Source organism: Lagenorhynchus albirostris, chromosome 20 (assembly GCF_949774975.1).
Source record: "Lagenorhynchus albirostris chromosome 20, mLagAlb1.1, whole genome shotgun sequence".
Lineage (NCBI taxonomy): Eukaryota > Metazoa > Chordata > Mammalia > Artiodactyla > Delphinidae > Lagenorhynchus > Lagenorhynchus albirostris.
In genome coordinates this window covers 1,919,739-1,945,316 of record NC_083114.1, presented here as the reverse complement: position 1 = coordinate 1,945,316, position 25,578 = coordinate 1,919,739, and the positions used below count along the sequence as shown (strand labels likewise).

At 45.8% G+C, this 25,578-nt stretch overlaps 1 protein-coding gene and 1 pseudogene across 1 annotated transcript in view; one reads left to right on the top strand and one right to left on the bottom strand.

The window, feature by feature from the left end:
- The window catches only part of LOC132510717 (receptor-binding cancer antigen expressed on SiSo cells-like), a 109,185-nt pseudogene that overhangs the window by 58,814 nt on the left and 24,793 nt on the right, over positions 1-25,578 (top strand).
- LOC132511455 (multidrug and toxin extrusion protein 2-like) overlaps positions 1-25,578 on the bottom strand; it is a 48,340-nt gene that overhangs the window by 13,507 nt on the left and 9,255 nt on the right. Inside the window, exons 5-12 of the mRNA XM_060134634.1 lie at positions 25,514-25,556; positions 24,441-24,485; positions 22,174-22,271; positions 19,936-20,033; positions 14,270-14,383; positions 13,341-13,408; positions 6,847-6,955; positions 5,964-6,039 (exon numbers count right to left, since the gene is read on the bottom strand). Of these exons, the coding sequence (XP_059990617.1) occupies positions 5,964-6,039; positions 6,847-6,955; positions 13,341-13,408; positions 14,270-14,383; positions 19,936-20,033; positions 22,174-22,271; positions 24,441-24,485; positions 25,514-25,556 (651 nt within the window). The remainder of the gene's footprint in view (positions 1-5,963; positions 6,040-6,846; positions 6,956-13,340; positions 13,409-14,269; positions 14,384-19,935; positions 20,034-22,173; positions 22,272-24,440; positions 24,486-25,513; positions 25,557-25,578) is intronic.

Genomic DNA, 25,578 nt, shown 5'->3' with positions numbered 1-25,578 from the left:
CAGCAGGTGCCACCAACTCAGGCAGAGCCCGCAGGCAACCCTCTCACCAGCGCAGCGACCTCCTCCGCGGAGCAGACCCAGGACGGCAGCGTCGGCTAACCCTGCACTGTCTCTACTAGTCAAAGTGACGGTGTGGTCCTTCCTTCACAAGTATAAACATTAAACCAACATGCACCAAACACGGAAGAAAATCAACAGCGCAAAAAAAAGACCAAAATGAGCAGGCAGAAGAGCTGACGCAAAAGGAAACAGAAAGAACGCAAAGAGAGAAACTTTTAAAAATTATAATTCCTGTTCTTAGAAATATTCATAAACAGGCATTTTAAGGAAAAAGAGCAGTTGGGAAAAGTAACTAGAAATGAAAAATATGAACACTAAAATACCACATTCCACTTAAAGACTGGACAATGAAAGGGACGTGGCTAGAGACTAAATTTTAATGGTAAATCTGAGGAAATATCCCAAAACACAGGTAACCACAGAAAAGACACATGTCAAATTAATCCATAAATACTATCATTTATCTCAATTTCCTAGAGCTAAAGAAAAATCCACTGCTTGAGACTGAAAGCCTACAAAGTGCCAGGCAGAATAAAAGATTCACCTGCACCTAAGCACGGCCAAGGACAATCTGAAAGGAATATCTGAAAGGGGCTTCCCTGGTATCACAGTGGTTGAGAATCCTCCTGCCACTGCAGGGGACACGGGTTCGAGCCCTGGTCTGGGAAGATCCCACTTGCCGCGGTGCAGCCAAGCCCGTGCGCCACAACTACTGAGCCTGCGCTCTAGAGCCCATGAGCCACAACTACGAAGCCTGCATGCCTAGAGCCCATGCTCCACAACAAGAGAAGCCACCGCAATGAGAAGCCCGCGCACCACAACAAAGACACAATGCAGCCAAAAATAAATAAATTTATTTTTAAAAAAATTTACAGGCAAATGTTCTAGTTGCTGCTTCCTGAGGCAGTGGAAACAGGGCAAACACCACACTAACCAAGCAGCTTGGTAGGAAAGGCTGGGGACGAGGGGTTGTGTCAGGGCTCGCTCTGGAAGCTCTGACATGTTACTGGGGATCTAGAAGGCCACACGCACGGCTAGGGCTGCACAGAGGCTCAAGAAACACCAGGAAGGGCCTAAGCTCTCACCTGGGGCTGAACTTGAGACTCTGCATGGACAGGAAGTGAAAGTCAAGGCCAAGCTGTAAACTGCCTGGCTGGGTGTTGAAGGTGAACCTGACGCACGTAGAGAGCCCGTCAGCCAAGACTGGGAGGTGTTTGGGATGCAGACTGTCCGGTCATTAGCTGACCTCTAAGCTAACGCAGCAGAGACATCAGTGGCCACGCTCAACCAAGAATACAGACCTTTACCGAAATAGTTCTTAGAAGTCACTAAGCAAACAAGAGCATCGACGACAAGAACCCAGGGGACGGGGTGAATATGACTTCCAGAATTGCCACATTGTAATATTTTGAAATGTCTAGGTTTCGCATAGAGAGCAGACATGCGGTGGCCGTGGGGGAGGGGTGGAGTGGGAGTGTGGGGTTCGCAGAGGCAAACTATATAGGACGGATAAAAAACAAGGTCCTGCTGTAGAGCACAGGGACCTATAGTCAAATTTTGTAATAACCTATAAGGGAAAAGAATCTGAAAAAGAATATATTTATAGATGTATAACTGAATCATTTTGCTGTACAGCAGCAATTAACACAACATTGTAAATCAATTAGACTTGCACTAAAAAAAACCCAAATCTAGTTTTCAAAAAAAAATTATGAGTCATGTAAAGAAACAACAAAGTATGGTCCATATACAGGGTGAAAAAAGGAATAAATAAAAATTGTCTCTGAGGAAGCACAGACCTTGGACTCGCTAAAATAGACTTTTAAGTCATCTATTTCAAATATATTCAAAGAGTTAAGGAAAACCATGTTTAAAGAACTAAAGGCAAGTATGAGAATGATGCCTCACCAAGTAGATACTATCAATAGAGAGACAGAAATTATAAAAAATAAAGACCGTGGAGTTGAAAAACCCAAAAAATAAAATGAGAAATTCACTAGAGGGCCTCAGCAGTAGACTTGAGCTGGCAGAAGGAAGAATCAGTGAACCTTAAGGTAAGCAAATTGAGATTATTTAGACTAAGGAACAGAAAGGAAAAGGAATGCAGAAAAATGAAGACCTGCTGGAACACCATCAAATATAACAGCACACATAATGGGAGTGCTAGAGGTGAGAGAGAAGACAGAAACAATACTTGAAGGAAGAATGGCTGAAAACTTCCCAAATTTGATAAAAGACATGAATCCAAGAGACTCAACAAACTCCAAACAGGATAAACTCAAGGGAGAGACAAGTCATTTGCTGAGAGTGATGGCTGAGGGTGGTACAGTGGGTGGGGTCAGTGGTTTGAGGAGCGTGGAGAAGGTCTGATATGGACTGCAGTGATGGACGGTGAGATGGCCAAAGAAAAGCAAGATGGACGTGCTTTTGATGCTGAGGGTCTAACTGTGGCCATAAGTTTCTAGTGGAACCAACACGCCCTCTTCCGTGACTTTTCCGGAAGTGATGCGCTACTGACACACACAGTGTGCACCTGGGTTCCTCCAGGCTGGGGTTCTGCCACACAGGAGGGATTCAGGAATTCCGCAGACAATGAGCCATGGCACCTACGCTACATAAGGGAAGGTGTAAAGGCAGGAATGTCATGATGGACTGAGAAAGAGTGCAGGACCAGAGGAGCCCACAGACTGGAGAGCCCAAGCAGCTGAGGAATCCCCTTAGTAGACATGGCTGTTGGAAGCGTTGGAGTTGTGGACTGGAGCTGGAACAGTTACGTAAGACAGAGCCCCAAGCATGACCACGGGAGACTGTGCCTGCAGAGAGCAGAGGTTACTGGGCTGAGGACTGGGGCACTGGACGGCTCACCCACGTGGATACTGAGCTCAGCCGGGAGGCTGCTAGGGTCTGGGGGGCGAGAACACTATCGTGAAGATGCCAGAGCTTTGGGCAAAGGAGGAGGAAATGGAGATACACAAGCGTGTATCACGTGTACAGATGCCAGAAGGTGAAAAGGATAGGAAATACTGTCACTGACAGAATTAGGAACCCAAAATGTCAAGATGAGTCAAAAAATAAGAAAATAAAGATTGATGGGTACAAAAGTAGGATCTGCATTTGGGTCCAAGAAGATAACCACAGGAGTGCAGAATGTGGACGCTAGGGCTGCTCAGGGGCGCACTGGCAACCAGGTCCACAGACACGGAGTCGTACAGCCACCAAAAACCTAATGCTTCACCAGAAGTCCATCAGGTAGAATGAGGTACAGGGGACACAGTTCTGCTCTAAATGGAGCTAAGAGCACTGCCTTCAGGTTTGTATGAATTCCAAAGTGGAGACTCAAAATCACATTCCATGGGAAATGTCTGAAGGAATTTCAGATGGTTACCATGGAGAAGAGAGCATGAGAGATGCCTTCAAATATCTGCAGGCTGTTAACTCAGAAATGGATTTAGATTCCTCCAAGCACAAGAACCAGAATAAGTGGGTGAAAATTACGGGTACATTTCAGCTCAAAATAAGGAAGGTGTCCTGGGACTTCCCTGGTGGCGCAGTGGTTAAGAAACCACCTGCCAATGCAGGAGACACAGGTTCAAGCCCTGGTCTGGGAAGATCCCACATGCTGTGGAGCAACTAAGCCCGTGCGCCACAACTACTGAGCCCACACTCTAGAGCCCATAAGCTGCAACTACTGAGCCCGCAAGCCACAACTACTGAAGCCTGCACACCTAGAGCCCATGCTCCACAACAAGAGAAGCCACTGCAATGAGAAGCCCATGCACTGCAACAAAGAGTAGCCCCAGCTCACCACAACTAGAAAACGCCCACGCACAGTAACAAAGACCCAACACAGCCAAAAATAAATTAATTAATTAATTAATTAAAAAAAAAAAGGAAGGTGTCCTGAGAATCAAAGCTGCCTTCAGAGGTAGCAAGATCCTCACCCACTGAGGTTATGAAAGTGTAAGTTGGACAACCTGGCAAGGATGTTTTGGAGGAATCCTGATGTAAGATGAGTGATTACATCAAATAGCCTTTTAGATCTCTTTAATTCTAAGATCTTACCAAATTTAGAAAGATTTGCCATTATTTCTTCAGGTTTTTTTCCTGTCCCCTCTCCTCTCTGTTTTGAGAACCCTAGTTACAGCCTTTTTAGGCCAATCACAGCTCACTGATATTCATCTTTTTCCAGTCTTTTTTCTCACCGCATTTCATTTAGGATATGTATTATTGCTCTATCTTCAAGTTCACTAATCTTTTCTTCTACACTATTCTAATCTGCTGTTACTCTCATCCAATATATTTTCATTTCAGACATTTTCTTTCAGCTCTATAAGTTCAATTTGTTGTTTTTTAAAAAATCTTTGATGTCTTGCTTTAGCATGCTCACGTTTTCCTCTACCTTCTTGAAAATACAAAACATAGTTATTAAAACTTTTAATATCCCTGTGTACTAATTCTATCATATGTTTCATTTCTGGGTTGGTTTCAACTGATTGATGTTTCTATGGATTTTAATTTCTTGCTCCTTTGTATACCTGGTAATTTTTAATTAGATGCAGACATCGTGAATTTTAGTTTGTCGAATACTGCATGTTCTTGTAATAATTGAAGTACTCTTGAGCTCTAATACAGTTAAATTTCTTGGAAACAATTTGATCCTTTCAAAGTCTACTTTTAAGCTTTGTTAGGTGGGACCAGAGCAGGCTTCATTCTAGGGCTAATCTTCCTTCTCCTGAGGCAAGGTCCTTCTGAGAACTCCACCAGCCATCCCATGCATTACGAGGTTTTGTTCATTCCACGTGGTGGGAACACAAACTCTTCCCGACCCTTTATGAGCTTCAGGGATTGTTCTGCCTGCTCCTTTCAGGTGTTCCTTCCTGTCCCTCACCCCACTTCCCTGGCCTCAGGTGGGACCCTTACACGCACAATTGGCTCAGCGGTCGGCTGAAGACTTGAGGGAGAGCTTCCATAGATCTCCAAAGCGCTCTCTGGGTGCCCTCCAGGTGCTCTCCCTGCTCTGGGACTCTGCCTGGGAACTCGCCACAGAGCCTCCCCACTCGCAACTCCATTTCCCCAACCCAAGGAGATGGGGGGGGGCTTTCCCAGGGCCCCTGTCTGCACTTTGTCCTGGAAACTCCCTCACGGTAAGCTGGGGCAATCATGGGGTTCTCCTCAGGGATTTATCTGGGCTGCCTGTGGTCCAATGTCTGAACGCCATTTTTAAAAACACAGATTTTGTCCAGTTTTTTAGTTGTTTAACGCAGGATCGTAAATCTAGTTCCTGTACCTCCATCTGACCACCTCCCTAGCCCTAAGATTTTACAATATATTTAAGCACTGGTCTGAACCAGTGGGGTTGGGTGAAACTAGAAGAGCACACTTAAAAGTAATAAAACTGAATTTCTCCATAAGCATAATCTGAGGCAACTGGTGCAAATTACTGAAGCTTTTTCCTAAGGATTTGGTTTATTCAAGACACTTTATTGCATCTAAATAATTACGCAAACACATCATTACAGAAAATGCAGTAAAATTCAACCTAAGATTGGGTCAGTGGTTTATGCAAACACTGCCCAGATGATTCAGGCGTGCTGGCTGCCAACGTGCCCTGGACGGGGAGGTGCCTTTCTGGGGATGAGGTTTTTTCCATGTGCTTTTTCTGTGTATCTCTGAGCAAAAACACACCGAGCACAAGAGAAAGCCCACTTGCATTTGATAAATGAACTGGGTATTGGAGGGGTGGAGGGGGTTTCCATGGGCTTCCTTCATTCAAACCTCTTCAGATTCACTCCCAGCTGCACTACAGATTTTCCTATGGAGTAACATGCTACTCAGAGTCAGAAAAGTATAGTGAAGAAAGAAAGCATAAAACTAAAAATGTTCTCCTAGAAGATGGTACATACTCGTCACTGGTGAATGCATAGGCTACCACATCCTTTAAAGCAGCAAGGAAGATACCGGTTACAAGTGCGCAAACACCTGGAAAATACAGAAGAAACAGCAGGAAATGAAAGTGCTCCCGAGTGTGATAAATCCTCGTACTGACTTCTCAGGAGATATTTGACTCAATGATTTAAGAAATGTAATAATTTAAAGTGTTTCTTCTTACTGTCTAAGAAAAGAGCACCTAAGGTCAGATGATTCTAACCTCTTTTTCTAAGGGAGACTCATAGAAAAGATGTTCAATAACATGACAGCATCATCAGAATCTTCTCTAACTGCTCAGATTCCAGAACATTCAAACTGCCTAAGGGTCAGTGATCCAGGAACCTGGAGAGCTGGGCACACAGATTCTGGTCAGAAATAAGCCTGCATGGGCTTCCCTGGTGGCGCAGTGGTTGAGAGTCCGCCTGCCGATGCAGGGGACGCGGGTTTGTGCCCTGGTCCTGGAAGATCCCACATGCCGCAGAGCGGCTGGGCCCGTGAGCCATGGCCGCTGAGCCTGCGCATCCGGAGCCTGTGCTCCGCAGCGGGAGAGGCCACAACGGTGAGAGGCCCGCGTACCGCAAAAAAAAAAAAAAGAAAGAAAGAAAGAAAGAAGCCTGCACATGACAACAACTGCCTTTGAAATGATTTCTGTTAGTACCACGTGGAAGAGTATTTAGCTGGTGCCTAATAACAGAAAGTCATATTTAGGAGCTTCATTTAACTGAGTAAACAGGAGTCAGCATAAAGAAGAAAGACTGCAGCTGCGTTTGCACACGTAAGTCAATTCCCAGAGAAACTATGACATGTATTTCTCAACTTCGATACAGCTGCGCCAGCGAGCAGCAGTGCCACACTCACCTGCACACAGGAGGGCGGTGGCACAGGAGTGTCGTGTCTGCTGGGCGTCCCCTGCCCCCAGGGCACTGCCCAGCCGGACGCTGGCTGCCACGCCAAGGCCTAGAGGCACCTAGAAATGAATGATCACAAAATCACGAGGAGGGGTCAGAGGGTCTGAAAATCAGAGTATCAGTGCACTGGAGTCTACCTGCGCGGAAACCCGGGACAGAGTCAGAGCCCCGGGTTCTAGACCCGGTTCCAGTACGTCCTTGCCGTGTGACTGGAAACAAGTGGCTTGGCCTCGCCCACTGTTACAGATGTGTAACAGCCGCCCTGACCGCTGCCCCCATCAGAGGCATCAGAGTAGAACCTCTTAAAGATGCTGGATTTGAGGGCAAAGCTCCTCCCTTATTAACTAAACATATACTATCAAGAGTCAATTCAACTTTGCTACATTCTACAAGACTTAATGAACTATAAATATATAAATCATTCGTAAAAATGAAATGAATCGTGAGAAAAGCACTTAGAACAAAGCCTGGCACACTGTAGGAATTCCACGAAAGCTGATGAAGTCTGCCTCCACCATCCGTTATGTGTCCAACATTCCTATGTCTAATTACCCATTAAATCGAACTATGGCCCTTCACAGTAGATGCCCAAACTTTGTTTTAATTACTGGTTATAAATCTGAAGCTATGTGCTTGCCTGCTTCTTAAACAGACCATTATTCAACGTGCAGGGTCATGTCGGTTGTTCTCCTGTGATGACAGTGCTGCCCTCGGGGGCTGTTTGTGAAACACGGGTTGTGTAGTAACCCAATTTTAGTTCTCAGGTCTGCTTTTAATAATTTATACGTCAGCTTTAACTTCTATTCCTACTAGAAGCAGCCTCCTGAGAGCCGTCTAATTTGTTGCTGTTTGAGAACCAGCCTAAGTGAAGTTGAAAAAAAATATGTATTAAAAATTGTTAAGTTGGGCTTCCCTGGTGGCGCAGTGGTTGAGAGCCTGCCTGTCGATGCAGGGGACACGGGTTCGTGCCCCGGTCTGGGAAGATCCCACATGCCGCGGAGCGGCTGGGCCTGTGAGCCATGGGCACTGAGCCTGCGCGTCCGGAGCCTGTGCTCCGCAATGGGAGAGGCCACAGCAGTGAGAGGCCCGCGTACCGCCAAAAAAAAAAAAAGAATTGTTAAGTTTAAGAACTTGAAAAACAATGGACCTGACTATATAAAAATGTACAAGACTTGTGGGCTCAAAATATACATATTGGCTTCAGCTTCAGATGAATGGCCAGCTCACATGCTTAACCCCCTTCCTTCCCCAAATGCCACTAAAATGTCAGTAAAGATGCTTAACAGAGAAGAAACTCATTAACAGCTCTGAGGCTAAGTGAGCTGATGAGCTTCTGGAAGAGGGAAAGGACAACAGGAAGCCAAAGTCCAGATGAGAAAGAGGAAAAGGCTACATCCCACTCGTTCTTCCCACAGGGGCCCCAGGAGGCAATGATGAGCAGTCCTGTGGACTCATGACAGGGTCACAGACAGCACAGCATGGCCAGACCCCACTGCTGACCGGTCCTCCCTCTCAGACTCACTGCACAGCGACTGGTGGTGTGAGTGCCTCAGAGCCAAGCCCTTCTCGTCTTGGGGGATGGGAGGCGGGGTGGGGCAGTGGGGGAGGTCAGGACTGCTGCTCCCTGCTCCCCATGCATAAACCCCTTAGCTGAAGATGTCATGTGACAGATCCCACCTCTGTACTGATCCTTCCCATGCAGGGGAGAGGTCTGCTGGAGAAAAATCCACAAACAACAGGTCAGGAAAGCCATGTCAGCCATTTAGTTTATAAATCAATGCATTTTCCTTTTCTTGCCTAATTGCACAGGCTCAAATCTCCAATAAAATGTTCATTGTAATTGTTGAATATTAAGATTCGTGTCTTACTTCAGTTATCTAATGGTCTCTGTCTCTCATCAAACGTCTCTGAATACGGCATCCCCGCCAGTCTCTATCCTCTCCCTGTGGAATTCCTCTTAGATAGAAGATATATAATGGGTCTACATCTTTCACATGTTCCAGTTCTACTTTTTCTCACTTGTATTTACTGTGCCAAAATACACACAACGTGAAATTTACCGTGTTAGCCATTTCTTCCCTTCTTATTCCGGTAATTACTATGTGGTATTTTTTTTAACCGTTAAGTACGCACTTCAATGGTATTAAAATACATCCGTAATGCTGTGCAACCATCACCACCATCATCTCCAGAACTCTTTTCATCTCCTAAAGCTGAAACCCTGTGCCCATTAAACAATAAATCCTCACTCCCCCCTCCCCCAGACCCTGGCAACCACCCTTCTACTCTGTCTCTATTGGCTAGTCTAAGCACCACATATGAGTGGACTTGTCCAGTATTTGTCTCTTTATGTATGGCTTATTTCATTTAGCATAATGTCCTCAAGGTTCATCCACACTGTTCCATGTATCAGAATCTCCTTCCTTTTTTTTAAATAATGATAACCCATTGTATGTATATATCACATTTTGTTTAACCATTCATCTGTGGAAGGACATTGAGGCTGCTTCCACCTTTTGGCTCTTGTGAATAAGGCTGCTGTGAACATGAATGTGAAAATATCTCTTTGAGATCCTCCTTTCAACTCTTTTGGGTATACATCCAAAAGTGGAATTGCTGGGTCATATGGTGATTCTATTTTTAATTTTTTAGGAACTACCATTTTTCTATTTTCCCATGGCAGCTGCATCATTTTACATTCCAACCGACACTGCATAAGGGTTCCAATATTTCTACACCCTCGCCAACACTTATTTTCTGTTTCTTTTTTTTTTCTTTTTTTCTCAAGAGTAGCCATTCTAATGGGTGTGAGGAGGTATCTCACTGTAGTTTTGATTTGCATTTCCTAATGATCGGTGATACTGAGCATCTTTTCATGTGCTTATTGGCCATTTGTATATCTTCCTTGGAGATAACACCCGTTCAAGTCCTTTGCTCATTTTAACAACAGGATGTTTTGGTTTTTGTTAGAGTTTTAAGAGTTGTCTATATATTCTGATTAGTAATCTTTTATCACATAGGTGATTTGCAAATATTTTCTCCCATTCTGTGGGTTGCCTTTTTACTCTATTGATACTGTCTTTTGATGCACAAAATTAGACAATTGGACTTTATAAAAATTTTATAATTTTCTTTTGTTGCCTGTGCCTTTGCTGTCATATCCAAGAAGTCACTGCCAAATCCAATGCTGTGAAGTTTCTGCCTTATGTATATACTTCTAAGAGTTTTATTGTTTTAAGTCTTAGATCCACTTTGAGTTGATCTTTGCACATGGTGTTAGGTAAGGTCCAACTTCATTCTTTTGCATGTGGATATCCAGTTTTCCCAGGAACAGTTGTTTTTGTCAAAAATCACTTCACAATATATGTGAGGGTTTACTTCTGGGCTCTCTATTCTATTTCATTGGTCTGCATATCTAATTCCATCTATTTATATGCCTTTGTTTTATTATGGGAATTTCCACAGATCTATCTTCAAGTTCATTATTTGATTTTTCAGTTTTAACTAATCTATGAAGTATTAAATTTCTGTGGCTATATTTTCATTTTTTTAAAATCCTACTTGGTTGTTTTCCAAATATTCTTTGGGTATCAATTTCTTCTTTTATGTTGAATGATTCTGAACATATGACTTTTCTATTCTCTGATTATTATACCATCATCTCAAACTCCAAACTCTAACTTTCCTGTTTACTGTATCTGTTAACTCTTGCTCTCGGTGGATTATTTCTCTGTATTTTATCATTTTTATTTTAAGTTCACCACTAAGGGGACTTGTTTTTTTTCTATAAAAATAATGAACACTTATTGCTTCACAGTCTCTAACAAAGGAAACAAAGGGACAAGAAACAGAAACTAGAATGGTGGTTGCCAGAGGCTGAGGGCAGGAGGAATGGGAATTATTCAATGAGCAGAGTTTCAGTTTTGCAAGAGGAATAAGTTCTGGAGATTGGTTGTACAACAATCAAAATATGCTTAACACTACTGAATTAGGCAGTTAAAATGGTAGTTAAGATGGTAGACTTCACATTATGTGTATTTTACCACAATTAAAAATTAAAATTGAAGCCTGTGATAGAACAGGTAGAAAAACAGAAGATATGAAGATAAGGTAGAATTGGTAGACAGCTTCGGTTTACTGCAAACCTATAAACAAGCTCCATGGGACTTCCCTGGTGGCCCAGTGGTTAAGAATCCACCTTCCGATGCAGGGGACTTGGGTTTGATCCCTGGTTGGGAACTAAGATCCCAAATGGTGCAGGGGAACTAAGATCCCAAATGGTGCAGGGCAACTAAGCCTGCTTGCTGCAACTACAGAGCCCACGTGCTCTGGAGCCCGCATGCCACAACTAGAGAGCCCATGTGCTGCAACTACTGAGCCCGCACGCTCTAGAGCCTGCACACCACAACGAGAAGCCCATGTGCCGCAATGAAGAGCCCACATGCTGCAATTAAGACCCAACACAGCCAAATAAATAAATAAATAAAAATATTAAAAACAAACAAACAGGGCTTCCCTGGTGGCGCAATGGTTGAGAGTCCGCCTGCCGATGCAGGGGATGCGGGTTCGTGCCCCGGTCCGGGAAGATCCCACATGCCGCGGAGCAGCTGGGCCCGTGAGCCATGGCCACTGAGCCTGCGTGTCCGGAGCCTGTGCTCCGCAACGGGAGAGGCCACAACAGTGAGAGGCCCGCGTACTGCAAAAGAACAAACAAACAAAAAACAAACAAAAAACCCAAACAAACTCCAGGGCCACCATTTAAAAATAGAAGCAAGGACTTCCCTGGTGGCACAGTGGTTAAGAATCCCGAGCCCTGGTCCGGGAAGATCCCACATGCCACGGAACAACTAAGCCCGTGCGCCACAACTACTGAAGCCGGCGCACCTAGAGCCCATGCTCCGCAACAAGAGAAGCCACTGCAATGAGAAGCCCACACACCAAAACGAAGACCCAATGCAGCCAAAGATAAATTACTTTTTTTTAAAAAAACAGAAGCAAAACCAAATTGTGCCTTCATGGAATCCTTCCCCCATCAACAGCCAATCCTCTAGACAGAACTGACTCCCAGCAGCCTCTGCTTCCTCACCCCGAGAAGGTCGGTGCCCACATCTGCCTCCTGCTTTTCATCACTCCAGAACGTCTCCGATGACCCTAAATCCAAGGGACCCTTCCCACCCTCTCCCCAGCTCTTCCACGACCTGTTCTCGGGGTCGCCCCCCTTCCACACCTGCCTGGGCCTGGCTCTTCGTGGGGGTCTCCTTCTGCTGCTGACTCCTGTGTCTTGGGGTTTGCCCTTAGACACCCTCCCGGCTCACTCCTACATGACCACATCAATCCCCACTAAGTCCTTCTTTCACTTTTAAGACTAAAAAAACATATGTAAACAGAAACAAAAATGGCCCCTCATCCTACTGCCCAGGTGGCATCTGTTTTTCAAAAACAAGGAACAAAGGGCCTATATGTGCAGAACTGGAATATTCAGAAAGCCTCAGAAGGTAAAAGGCCTGACGCCACGCAGCTGTTCAAGCCCGAAACCCTGGAGGCATTTGTGGTTCTTCCCGTGCGTTGCCAAGCCTCCCACATCCAGACCCTGGTCCTGTCACTTCCGCTCTGCCCAACGGCATCACTAACTCAGCCTCTCTGCCCCGTCTCCACCACCAGCCGCCTTCCACTTGCTCCCCTCGACGATTCCAACAGCCTCCTTCCCCACTTCCCATCCCACACCTGTCCTCCAAGCCAGCTCCTACACAGCGGCAAGAAGCTTCTCTCCTCGCTAACCCCTCAACCGGGCTCGTATCAGGTCCCCGAACATGCAAGGGCTCTCGTGCATCCCTGCATCGCGGGGCCTGTGGTCAGCCCTGACCGGGGGCTTCCCAGGCCGGCACCTTCTCACCCTGCAAGTCTCCGCTTACACAGCAACTCAGGAGGACCGTTCCTCAACGCCTATCTAAAAAGGTGTCTGTCTCTGTTTTCATACAGCTTAGACTTTTTGTTGTTGTTTGCTTCTTCTATGGTGCATATTATATGTCTGTATCATGCTCTTATTCATCTCTTTGCTTGCTTATCTCCATGCCAGCCCACCAGCCACAAGAGACAGGGACTGTCTGCACCTTATGCCCCACCGTATCCCAGCACCAAGTTATTTGCAGTAAACTCCGTTATTTCCAATAAACATGCCAGGCATTCTGCTAAGTATTTTATATAAGCTTTGTCTTAATTTTCACCTGCCAGGTAGATATTATTTTTTCCCACCGTGTATACGGGGAAAGTTAAGCTCAGAAAGGTTATGTAATGAGCCCAGCATCACACAGCTGGGAAGCAGCACGGCCAGGACCCACACCCAGCGGTGTGTCTGGCTCCAAAATCCACACTTGCTTCTCCAGCTGCGCTCCCCCCCCCCCGTACCGTCTAACTCTCCGAGTGGACAGCACGGCATCGCCTTACCATGTAGGCCACAGAAGCCAGTACATAAATGACGGCCTGGGCTCCGAGCTCTGTCACGCTCATCAATCCTGAAATGTTCAAAAAGTGGAGTAAAGTGAACGTTTTCCTTATGAAACTAGAACCTAATGTAATTTCAGAGAAGCCAAGGTTGCCCCCAGAAGCAGAATCCAATAGCAGAATTCACTGTCTGTGCCAAGGAGAACCCCATTCAGGAAGCATCCAGGAACTGCAGCAGCTAAGATGGGATACAGGCTCATTCCAGAAGCCCCCACTTCACCAGGCAACAAAACACGGGGCTTAAGTAGAAAACCAGGCAGTGCCCGGGGGTGCAGGTCATCCTTCAGGGAGACGGGGGACCACAGTATGGAGGGAAGGACAGAGGGCAGTGGAACTCCATGAGAAGTGATGGCACTATGAACGCATTCCAGTGTCCACAGAAACTTTCAGATCAAGTATTATTACCCTCTGTCTCTGCTGTTTCCTCTGTTCCTTCACTAGCAGTGGATGGCTAAGGTGAATGCCCGTGACCAAAATTGTCCTAGGTCGGAAAGAAACAGAGCGAGGCTAGAACACAGCAAAATCTGTCACTCTGTAAACGCCCAGCAACAGTCAGCCGAGCCACACAGTGGCCAGTGTCCTGAGACCTAGACTCGGGCTTTGTTCTGCTCCGTGACCTTGGCAGGTCGCTCCATGACCTTAGCAATCGTCCCTTTCAAAGCTACAAAATGAAAGGCAGTGGGGTAGCACAAAGCCTCACCCAACCTGAATAGTGTGCTTATGGTCGGATGGGCAGTGAAGCCTGTACTGAAATCTTCCACGAGGGCCTGATAAAACCAAGAGGAAGGAGAAGCAAACTTGGGTCTCCTGAAAAGCTCTGTAGACATGATTAACCAGGCTGGTGACAGGTTTCTACCGAAGTGCTGGCCAACCTGCAAGGAAGGTTCCGACTTCAAAGGTCCACCACTCAATGCACACCATGAACATGCTGGGGATGGCCAGCTGGATGAAGGAGCCCCACTCCTGGAAACAGTCCCTGGTCCAACCTGGAGGACAGGAAAGAACACAGCATTTACTCTTCCACAGTCTGACACCAACAGTTCTATCTCACACGCGTGCCCACACCAGAAGCTCAGAGACTGGGAGGAGCCGGTGTTCACCGGAAAAACACTGTACTTTAAAGAGGTCAACAAGCCCAGAGTTTGAGATGGTGGGAACAAGGCTGACAAAATGTAGTGAAACTGAAGTCTGTATATGCCCTGTGACCCACACGTTTCACTCCCGTTACACACAGCAGAGAAACGTGTGCAGAGTCCCTTAAGAAACCACATAGGTATCCCTGTGGCCAGTGTGCTTGTGGGATGATGGGGGCATCAAGGATACAATCACTGGGGAGCTAGAAGAGTAAAATATGATGGATGGGCACTATAGGGGAAAGCGGAACGCTGGGCGTACACATGGCAGAATGATTAGATGAACTCCACTGTGCTCACAAGCAACTGAAGTAAAACTGGATAAACTGAACTACATCAAAATTGAAAATGTCTGGGCGTTAAAGGACACAATCAACAGAGTGAAAGGGCAACACACGGGAGAAGATACTAGTAAATATTCCATCTGAAAAGGATACCTGGATATCATAATATCCAGAGTATAGAAAGAATTCCTACAGTTCAGCAGCAACAACAATTAAAAAGTGGGCAAAGGCTGGTGGCGCAGTGGTTAAGAATCCGCCTGCCAATGCAGGGGACATGGGTTCGAGCCCTGGTCTGGGAAGTCCCCACATGCCGCAGAGCAACTAAGCCCATGTGCCATAACTACTGAGCCTGCGCTCTAGAGCCCACGAGCCACAACTACTGAGCCCGTGTGCCACAACTACTGAGCCTTGCACTTAGAGCCCACGCTCCGCAACAAGAGAAACCACCACAATGAGAAGCCCGCGCACCACAACGAAGAGTAGCCCCCGCTCTCCGCAACTAGAGACAGCCCACGCGCAGCAACGGAGACCCAACACAGCCATAAAATAAATAAATTAAAAAACAAACAAAAAGACAAAACAAAACAAAAAAATGGGCAAAGGACTTGAGCAGACATTTCTCCAAAGAGGATACACAAATAGCCAACTGGTACATTTTTAAAAAGGCTCAACATCGCTGCTCATTAGGAAAATGCAAATCAAAAAAAACACAATAAGATACCATCTCACACCCATCAGGCGGCTGCTTTAAAACAACACACAAATAGAAAATAACAAGTGTTGGTGAGGATGTGGATAAACTGGAAGCCTTGTGCACTGTTGGTGGGAATGTAAAATGATGCAGCCGCTATGGGAAAACAGTATGGTGGTTCCTCAAAAAATTAAAAACAGAACTACCACACGGTCCAGCAAAATCATTTCTGGATATATGTATGTATAAAAGAATTGAAAGCAGGATCTCAAAGAGATATTTGTATACCCACGTTCATAGCAGTATTATTCACAACAGCCAAAAGGTAGAAGCAACCCAAACGTCCACTCACAGATGAATAAATAAGCCAAATGTGGTCTATACATACAATGGAATATTATCCAAACTTAATAAAGGAAGGAAATTCTGACACATGCTACAAAATGGATGAACCTCGAGGTCATTACGCTAACACATAAGACAAAGGCACAGAAGACACATACTGTATAATTTTACTTATGTGAGACATCAAGAGTAGTCAAACTCACAGAATCAGAAAGGAAGACAGTGGTTGCCGGGAGCTGGGGGAAGGGAGCATGGAGAATTGTTAAATGGATACTGACATATGGGGAGAAATTGACAATAATACAATAGTAGTAGTAACACCCCACTTACATCAGTGGACAGAAAATCAACGTGGTCTTAAATGACACAATACACCAGTTGGACGTAACAGATATCTACAGGACATTACAACCAAAAACAGCAGAATTACACATTCTTTCCAAGTGCACAGTGGACATTCTGCAGGATTGATCACATGCTGAGCCACAAAACAAGCCTCAACAAATGTAACAACAATTTGTAACAAGAAATGTAAGAGGACAGAAATTATATATCAAGCATTTTTTTCCAACCACAACAGTATGAAACTAGAAAACAACTTAGAAAGAAAGATGGGAAAAGAAGAAACACATGGAGACTGAAAAACATGCTACTGAAAAACCAATGGGTCAATTAAGAAATCAAAGAGGAAATCAGAAAATAACTTGATACAAATGAAAATGGAAACACAACACTGCAAAAATCTATGGTATACAGCACAAGCAGATGAAAGTTTATAGCCATACAGGCCTTCCTCAAGAAACAAGAAAAATCTCAAATAAACCACCTAACCTCCCACCTAAAAGAATTAGAAAAAGAAAAGAAAAGCCCAAAGTCAGCAGAAGAAAGGAAGTAAAGATCAGAGAGGAAATAAATGAAAGAGAGATTTAAAAAAAAAAATCAAACACAATAGAAAAGATCAATGAAACCCAGAGCTGGTTTTTTGAAAAGATAAACAAAACTGATAAACCTTTAGCCAGGCTCACCAAGAAGAAAAGAGAGAGGACCCAAATAAAATAAGATATTTGCAAACCATATATATGATAAGGGATTAATATCCAAAATATACAAAGAACTCATACAACTCAACATCAAAAAACAAACAATCCTGGGCTTCTCTGGTGGTGCAGTGGTTGAGGGTCCACCTGCCAATGCAGGGGACACGGGTTCATGCCCTGGTCTGGGAAGATCCCACATGCCGCGAAGCGGCTGGGCCTGTGAGCCATGGCCGCTGAGCCTGCGTGCCCAGAGCCTGTGCTCCACAACGGGAGAGGCCACAACAGTGAGAGGCCCACGTACTGCAAAATAAATAAATAAATAAATAAATAAACAATCCTGGGACTTCCCTGGTGGCGCAGTGGTTAAGAATCCGCCTGCCAACGCAGGGGACATGGGTTCGAGCCCTGGTCCAGGAAGATCCCACATGCCGCGGAGCAACTAAGCCCGTGCGCCACAACTACTGAACCTGCGCTCTGGAGCCCGCGAGCCACAACTACTGAGCCTGTGTGCCACAACTACTGAAGCCCGAGTGCCTAGAGCCCATGCTCTGCAACAAGAGAAGCCACTGCAATGAGAAGCCTGCGCATAGCAATGAAGAGTAGCCCCCGCTCACCGCAAACAGAGAAAGCCCGTGCACAGCAATGAAGACCCAATGCAGCCAAAAATAAATAATAAAAATTTTTTTGATTAAAAAATAGGCAGAAGACTTGAATAGACATTTTTCCAAAGACATACAGATGGCCAACAGGCACATGAAAAGATGCTCAACATCACTAATCATCAAGAGAAATGCAGATTAAAACTGCAATGAGATATCACCTCACACAGGTCAGAATGGCCATCATCAAAGAAGACCACAGATAACAAATGTTGGCAAGGATGTGGAGAAAAGGGAACCCTCTTGCACTGTTGGTGAAAATGTAAATTGGTGCAGCCACTATGGAGAACAGTATGGAGTTTCCTCAAAATTCTGAAAATAGAACTACTATATATGATCCAGCAATCCCACTCCTGGGTATATATCCAAAAAATAAGGAAAAGACTAATTCAAAAGATATATGCACCCTAATGTTCAAAGCAGCACTATTCACAATAGCAAAGACATGGAAACAACCTAAATGTCCATCAGCAGAAGAATGGATAAAGAAGATGTGGTACGTATGTACAATGGAATATTACTTGGCCATAAAAAATGAAATGATGCCATTTGCAGCAACATGGATGGACCTGGAGGGTATTATGCTTGATGAAATAAGTGAAACAGAGGAAGACAAATACTGTATGGTACCACTTATATGTCTAAAAAATAAAACTAGTGAATATAATGAAACAGACTCACAGATACAGAGAACAAACTAGGGGTGATCAGTAGGGAGAGAGAAGGGGAAGGGGCAAAATAAAGGTAGGGGATTAAGGGTACAAACTATTGTGTATAAAATAAATAAGCTACCAGGATATATTGTACAGCACAGGGAATATAGCCAATATTTTATAATAACTATAAATGGAGTATAATCTATAAAATTTTTCTATCACTATACTGTACACCTGAAACTAATATCAAAAATTCACTATACCTAAATTGTAAAGAGTAATGAAAAGAATTTTACTTGTTCCTTCCCATCAAGACTGGAAAGAAGGGGCTTCCCTGGTGGCGCAGTGGTTAAGAATCCACCTGCCAATGCAGGGGGACACGGGTTTAATCCCTGGTCCGGGAAGATCCCACATGCCGCGGAGCAACTAAGCCCATGCACCACAACTACTGAGCCTGCACTCTAGAGCCCGTGAGCCACAACTGCCGAGCCTGCGTGCTGCAACTACTGAAGCCTGCATGCCTAGAGCCCATGCTCTGCAACAAGAGAAGCCACTGCAGTGAGAAGCCTGCGCACTGCGATGAAGAGTAGACCCCGTTCACCGCAACTAGAGAAAGCCCACGCACAGCAACAAAAACCCAACGCAGCCAAAAATAAAATAATTTTTTTAAAAAACCACACAGAAAAAAGAATTCTTAAAAAAAAAAAAAGACTGGAAAGGAAAAAGTAAAATTCTCTCTTCACACATGACACCATCCTATACCTACCCAAAGAATCCACAAGAAAGCTCCTAGAAAGAACAGATCAGTTCAGCAAAGTGTCAGGTACAAGATCAACAGAAAGGGACAGAAAGTAGAGGTTACCCAGGGCTGGGCAGAGGGAAAATGGGAACTTACTGCTTAATGGGTAGAGTTTCTATTTGGAGAGAGAAAAATGTTTTAGAAATGGATGGTGGTGATAATTGCATAACACTGTGAATGTACTTAAGGGCACTAAATTGTACATTTAAAAACGGTTAAAATGTCAAATTTTATATTACATATATTTTACCACAATTCAAAAAATAGAAAACAAAAACAGATCTATTGGGCATCCCTTGGTGGTGCAGTGGTTGAGAGTCCGCCTGCCGATGCAGGGGACACGGGTTCGTGCCCCGGTCTGGGAAGATCCCACGTGCCGCGGAGCGGCTGGGCCCATGAGCCATGGCTGCTGAGCCTGCGCGTCCAGAGCCTGTGCTCCGCAACGGGAGAGGCCACAACAGTGAGAGGCCCGCGTACCAGGGAAGAAAAAAAAAAAACAGATCTATTTTACTAAATTTATAAATGGATGTTAGGATACTTAAGGGACTTTAGCTAAGTTGAAAGTGGTGCTGACTGTTTAAGAGTTCCATCTGTTCATGTGATTTGATAAGACATTAATCAAACTTCACTTGAACAGAGCAGAGTGATTTGCAAGAAACAGCTAGGATTTTGTATTTGCAATTTTAACTCACTTAATATTAATTCTTACAAACCAGTAGGTTTCTATGAACAAAAGCTGCCTTCGTAGATGTAAAAAAAAAAAAAAAAACTCACGTTGAACCTGTAACTTTTATATTTTCAGTAACTTAAATATTTTATAGAATTTTTAAATTTCCCAAAAGATAAAAACAAAAAAAGTCTGAGGGAAAAAAAAATTCAGAGACCAGAATCACATCTTTCTGAACAATAAATAAGAAAGTAATGTCCTCATTACCTCCCCAGGTGTGGACGTGGATTTTTTTCCACCACACGTACAGGAAGAGAAGAGCAGACAGGGAGAACTGGGAAGTGGTGTTCGCCCAGGCAGATCCTCTGAAGGAGAAAAAGCTATCGTCACCCGTGAGTACATTCCTCCCAAATAATAAGCTTTCGCTCTCACAGTGATTAGATGAGCCCATAGCTCCTGGACTATCTTCTTTTTCAACACCAGATCCACTTATAATAGGCTTGTTTTCTTTTCATCAAGATTGAATTTTTGTGGAAAAACCCAATGCTACTAGAAAAGCAAAAGGACATAAAGACTTATCACCCTTCCTTGTTCTGATAGCCTTAAATAAACCATCAAATAAATTCTTAAACATACTTAGTTCAAAGGCTATGGCAGGGATTTCCCTGGTGGTCCAGTGGGTAAGACTCCGCACTCCCAATGCAGGGGGCCAGGGTTCGATCCCTGGTCGGGGAACTAGATCCCACATGCATGCCGCAACTGAGACCCAGCACAGCAAAAGATAGATAGATAGATGATAAATAAATAAATAAAGCAAGCTATGGCAGACAGCAACTGTGTTCAACAACTAGTCTAGGGTCATAGTAGTTTTATTTCCCAGGATTATAACAAATTTGTTTTGTCTTGGGAAATAACCTGAGAGCATCGTCAATGGATGACATTTTAGCCCCACAAATAGAATGTACCCTGTCCTGGCGCAGAGACCAGGAACTCTGATTCTCTTCTGTTTCTTCATTTCACTCTCCTGACCAGTTCTCACAGTATTTCATTTCTTAATCCATCCCTGTGTTTTTCTCCTCTTACCCACCTGTTCCCAAACTGCCCTCTGTATATGTTTAAAAAAACCTTCTAAAAGACAGTCTCTGAGCTTCACCTTCAGAGAAGCCTGCTGAGATGCTTACGTGGGTCAGTGTCACCGCTTCTCAAACTTGGCCCCTGACTCTTCACTCCCCGACAGCCAAAGCCTCTTTCGGTTTTCTGGAAGGTGTTACAAATGTTTTTTCATTGATTGGTCTGTGTTCCAACTCTGCATAATCCTTCAATTAATGGCGTGTGTGTGTGTGTGTGTGTGTGTGTGTGTGTGTGTGTGTGTGTGTGTGTGTGTGTGTGTGTGTGTGTGTGTGTGTGTGTGTGTGTGTGTGTGTGTGTGTGTGTGTGTGTGTGTGTGTGTGTACACACATATATTCTTTTTTATTTTTTTTTGCGGTACGCGGGCCTCTCACTGTTGTGGTCTCTCCCGCTGCGGAGTACAGGCTCCGGACGCGCAGGCTCAGTGGCCATGGCTCACGAGCCCAGCTGCTCCACGGCATGTGGGATCTTCCCGGACCGGGGCACGAACCCATGTCCCCGGCATCGGCAGGCGGACTCTCAACCACTGCGCCACCAGGGATGCCCACTGTATATATTTTTTACTGCAACCGACAGAATTAAATTTCCGTCATTACCCAGTACCCACATGCCATAGAAGCAAACATCTCATGAAAAACACCCCCAGGCCATGTTCTATTTCCTATTCTATTTCATCTTATTTCATTCATAATATATTTAATCTTTCAAAGTGCTGGTCATGACCCACGAAACCAGTTTTCATTTATAAAGAAACACACTGCCCTAGGGAACTCCCTGGCGGTCCAGTGGTTAGGACTCTGCGCTTTCACTGCCTTGGCCCAGGTTCAGTCCCTGGTGGGGGAACTAAGATCCCACAAGCTGTGCAGCACAGCCGAAAAAAAGAAAGAACACACTGCCCTAAAGCACCTCAAAACTGCCGGGGCCCGGTCCACGAGTGCTGGTGAGATCACGCCAGCCACACGGAGGAAGCAGGCTCTGGGGGCCTCAAGTGAGGGGGGACCAGCACGTGGCACCCGCCCGGGGAGGTCTTACTCTGTGTGACCCCCGCCTGCTCGAGCTCCTTCGAGACGGAATCTGGCTCCATTCCTTTACAATCCAGGGACAACGGGAAAATCCCTACAGGCCTCTGCCCACCTCCTGCCTTTGCTGGGGTCACCCCTCCCTGTGTGCCCAGGCTCGGGATCGCCCTCCTCCGGGCGGGTGTCAGCTCCCCGCTCTCCCCGGGCTAAGCCCCAACGTTCCTCCCTCCCAGGTTCCAGGGCACCCGCTGCCCATGAACACAGCTTGGCATTCCCCACTGGGCTGCCCCCTCCCCTGCATCCCAGCCGGCACACAGAAGGCACTCAGTACGTGGGGAACGGAGGGGTCACTACTCACGCCACTCCGAAGTCCAGGGCGTACAGCAGGAGGGCATTCATGCCCACGTTGAGGACGTTCGCTGCAATGCCGGTAACCACTTGAGGCAGGATGATGCCCTAAGAGCCCCAGGCACACAGGGAAACATGAGCACTTTCAACAGCCTGTCAGATGGGTGGTGCGAGCGAGCAGGGAACATACATCGGCCTCCGCCGCCCGGCTCCCAGCACAGGGCTCCTAAAACCCTTGCCATTCCCTCAGTGCTAAGAGCACCAGGGGCATCTCTTATTCTAATATCTGGTCTTTGACCCCAGCTCTGACACAGAGCTCCTGAAAGCCTTATGAATTCCTTAGTTATAAAGAGTACCAAGAGTATCTTTTGTTCTAATGAGGCGACCCGGGATGGGCTCCGGTCACCACGGTTTTCAGGCTCCCCACCCCCACTCTCGAGAGGGGGGACGGGCTGGAAATGGAGCTAATGAACGAGCACGCCCTTGTGAGGACACCTCCATAAAGTCCCAACAGCGCGGGCTTCAGGGAGCTTCCAGGCGGGTGCACACAGGCACAGAATCCCAGTGAGAAAAGAGAGGGGACAACCACGCCAGCCGGGTCCCGGCGTGAGGTCTATAAGGAAAGACCACCTGCGAGCGCCAGGACCAAGGCTGGGGGCACACGAGGTCACCTCACCCAGAGTACCCAGCGATGCCCGTGGCGGAGCAGGGGTACCGTGAACGCCCATCCCTTTATTCTTACTTTACTCACTTCGTTTGTATCTGCTGCCCACGCGACACTGGTACTTTCTATAAGTAAGACTTCTGCATTTTCCCCCTGCATTTAAACGGCTGACCACTGTCAAAGTGCAATGGCTTCGTGGACAAACGGTGACACGCAGGCAATGGAGGCTCAGTTCGGTGGGCTGGAGCGCCTCTCAACTCTGCCCGCACCCACCCTGCCCTGTGCTACACGAGGCCACAGGGGGCCCTGCACATGGCTGCGGTGGTGGCCATGGGACACTGGGTCCTCCTCCTCTAAAACAGGTGCCAGTCAGTCTGAGGCCGGTGCAAAGCCAGAAACCAGGTGGCCTAGAGGATGTGACGGGGCCGGGCATCTCTCTAGGGCAGGGCACATCCATCCACAAGACTCCACCCAGACAGAGCTCGGGTAGAACCTCGGAAAAAATTGTCCATTACTTTTATGGAAAATTCCCTAAGATATTTACCGGGGGGTTGGGGTGGGTGGGCGGTGGCCCGGCTGGCAGCGTGGCACTCTGGCCAGTCCCGCGGGGCCAGGAAACAGGCTGTGGACACGCAGGTGGTGACAGCGCTCAGCCTGGAGCTTGGACCAGAGCCCACTACCCTGGGGACCTCAGCGCAACAAGGCCTCTGCTGGAGCCTCAGTGTTCTCACTCGAGTGCATCTCTGTCTAAGCACAGTCAGGGTCGGGGCACAGAGCGAGGAAGGGGGCGTTAAGGATGGGCGAGATGGAGGCGCGACGGTGGGGCTGCAGGTGCAGCCCGGTGGGGGACAGGTCCCAGGTGGCCCCCGCTTCGAGGAGCCACACGTTTGGTTCGGTCTGGCTCCCGAGTCTCACTGAGCCTGGGGGAAGGGGCGGTGTGAGCTGGGACAGCCCAGGGTCCAGAGCCTCGGACCCTCAGCCCATTCCACCTTGAAGCCCGCCTTCCACCGTAACCCTCAGGCCTAGCCCAGCACTGGGCTGTCGTGTTGGAAAGAGAAATACTCGAAGCAGATCCTTAAGGCAGGATAGTTTGTAGAAAAAGATCTAGCAAATGCCAACTCAGAACCTACCCTCTTCAGCCCTAACTCTCCTCCTCTGTGAAGCTGGGTAAGATAATTACTTTCTTGCAAGATTGCGAGAAATGACTCTCAGCGCGCTGTTGGGCGTGTCTGCCTAAAACCCAAACTGGGGAACGCTAGGGAAAAGCCCGCCCCTGAAATACAGACTTTTAAATATTGAAAACTTTAGATCAGACTTTGGAGCCAGGCTGAGTTCAAATCCCAGCTCCCTGGCTTACAATCTGTATGACCTTGGGCAAGTCACCTCATCTACATACCTTAGTTTTCTTATCTAAAAATGGAAAGGCTAGAGCCTACTCACATTGTTATTAGAATTAAGTTAATGTATTTATAAGGCAGTTAGAACAGTATGTGGCACAGAGTAAAATTATTGTTAATAAATAAATAAAACAGAAATACCACGTCGAGTTAGGGAAAAAAATATTGACTACACATTTCCAGTATTATGGAGTAAAACTATTACAGAATCTGTACCTGACTTTGTAAATATTTTGCCTGCAGCTGGAACAGGAATGTGGCCTGTAAGATAAAATAGAAAAACAGCTCTTGCTGATTAAAAAAAAGTCTCATTCCCACAGTTTACGTCGGTTCTGGTTTTTAGTAAGATATTTATCTTGTTATGTGACCTCAAATTCAGAGACTCAGACCCACACTAACCAAATGCTAGGATAATCAAATGCTACCTATTTGGATTTTCCCAGCGGACTCCGTGAGGACAAAAGCGAATTCTAACCAGCTCGAGAGAAGCCACTCGCTGCCTTGACGTCTGAATGGCTCTGAGGGTGACAGCTGGCGGTCCTTCCCCAAATCCAGGCGGAGCCCAGGAAGCATCCTGATTAATTTGGAATCAAAAGTAACCCTAACCTAGAGACCGTCATGCAGAGTGAAGTCAGTCAGAAGGAGAAAAACAAATACCATATATTAATGCATATATGTGGAATCTAGAAAAATGGTACAGATGATCTTATTTGCAAAACAGAAATAGAGACACAGACGTAGAGAACAAACATATGGACACCAAGAGGGGAAAGTGGAGGACAGGGTGGGATGAATTGGGAAGTTGGGATTGTCATCTATACACTGTTGATATAAAATAGTGTATGAAATAGATAACTAATGAGAACCTACTGTATAGCTCAGGGAACTCTACTCAACTCAATGCTTTTTGGTGACCTAAACGGGAAGGAAATCCAGACAAGAGGGGACATATGTATACATATGGCTGATTCGCTTTGCTATACAGTAGAAACTAACACAACATTGTAAAGCCAACTATACCCCAATAAAAATTAATTTTAAAAAAAAGTAACCCTAGAATAAGGAAGGAAATGTCTTCCCCTTATCAGTGTTTATATTTAATTTAAGCTCTTGGACATCAAAGTGGCACAAGCTCTGAGGATCAGTGGGGTGGGGACGACAGGTCCAAGAAATTTTCAACTTTTGCATGAATAGCACGTTGATAAAATAAACAAACAAAAGGAGGGGAGGCCCGCCGCATTCACGAGCTGCTTCCTGTACCGAAACGCAAGGATGTTCTTGACACTTACCGGAAGAGAAGGGATTAAAATCATCACATAGATCTGGGCTATCCTAAAACAGACAACAAAAGAGC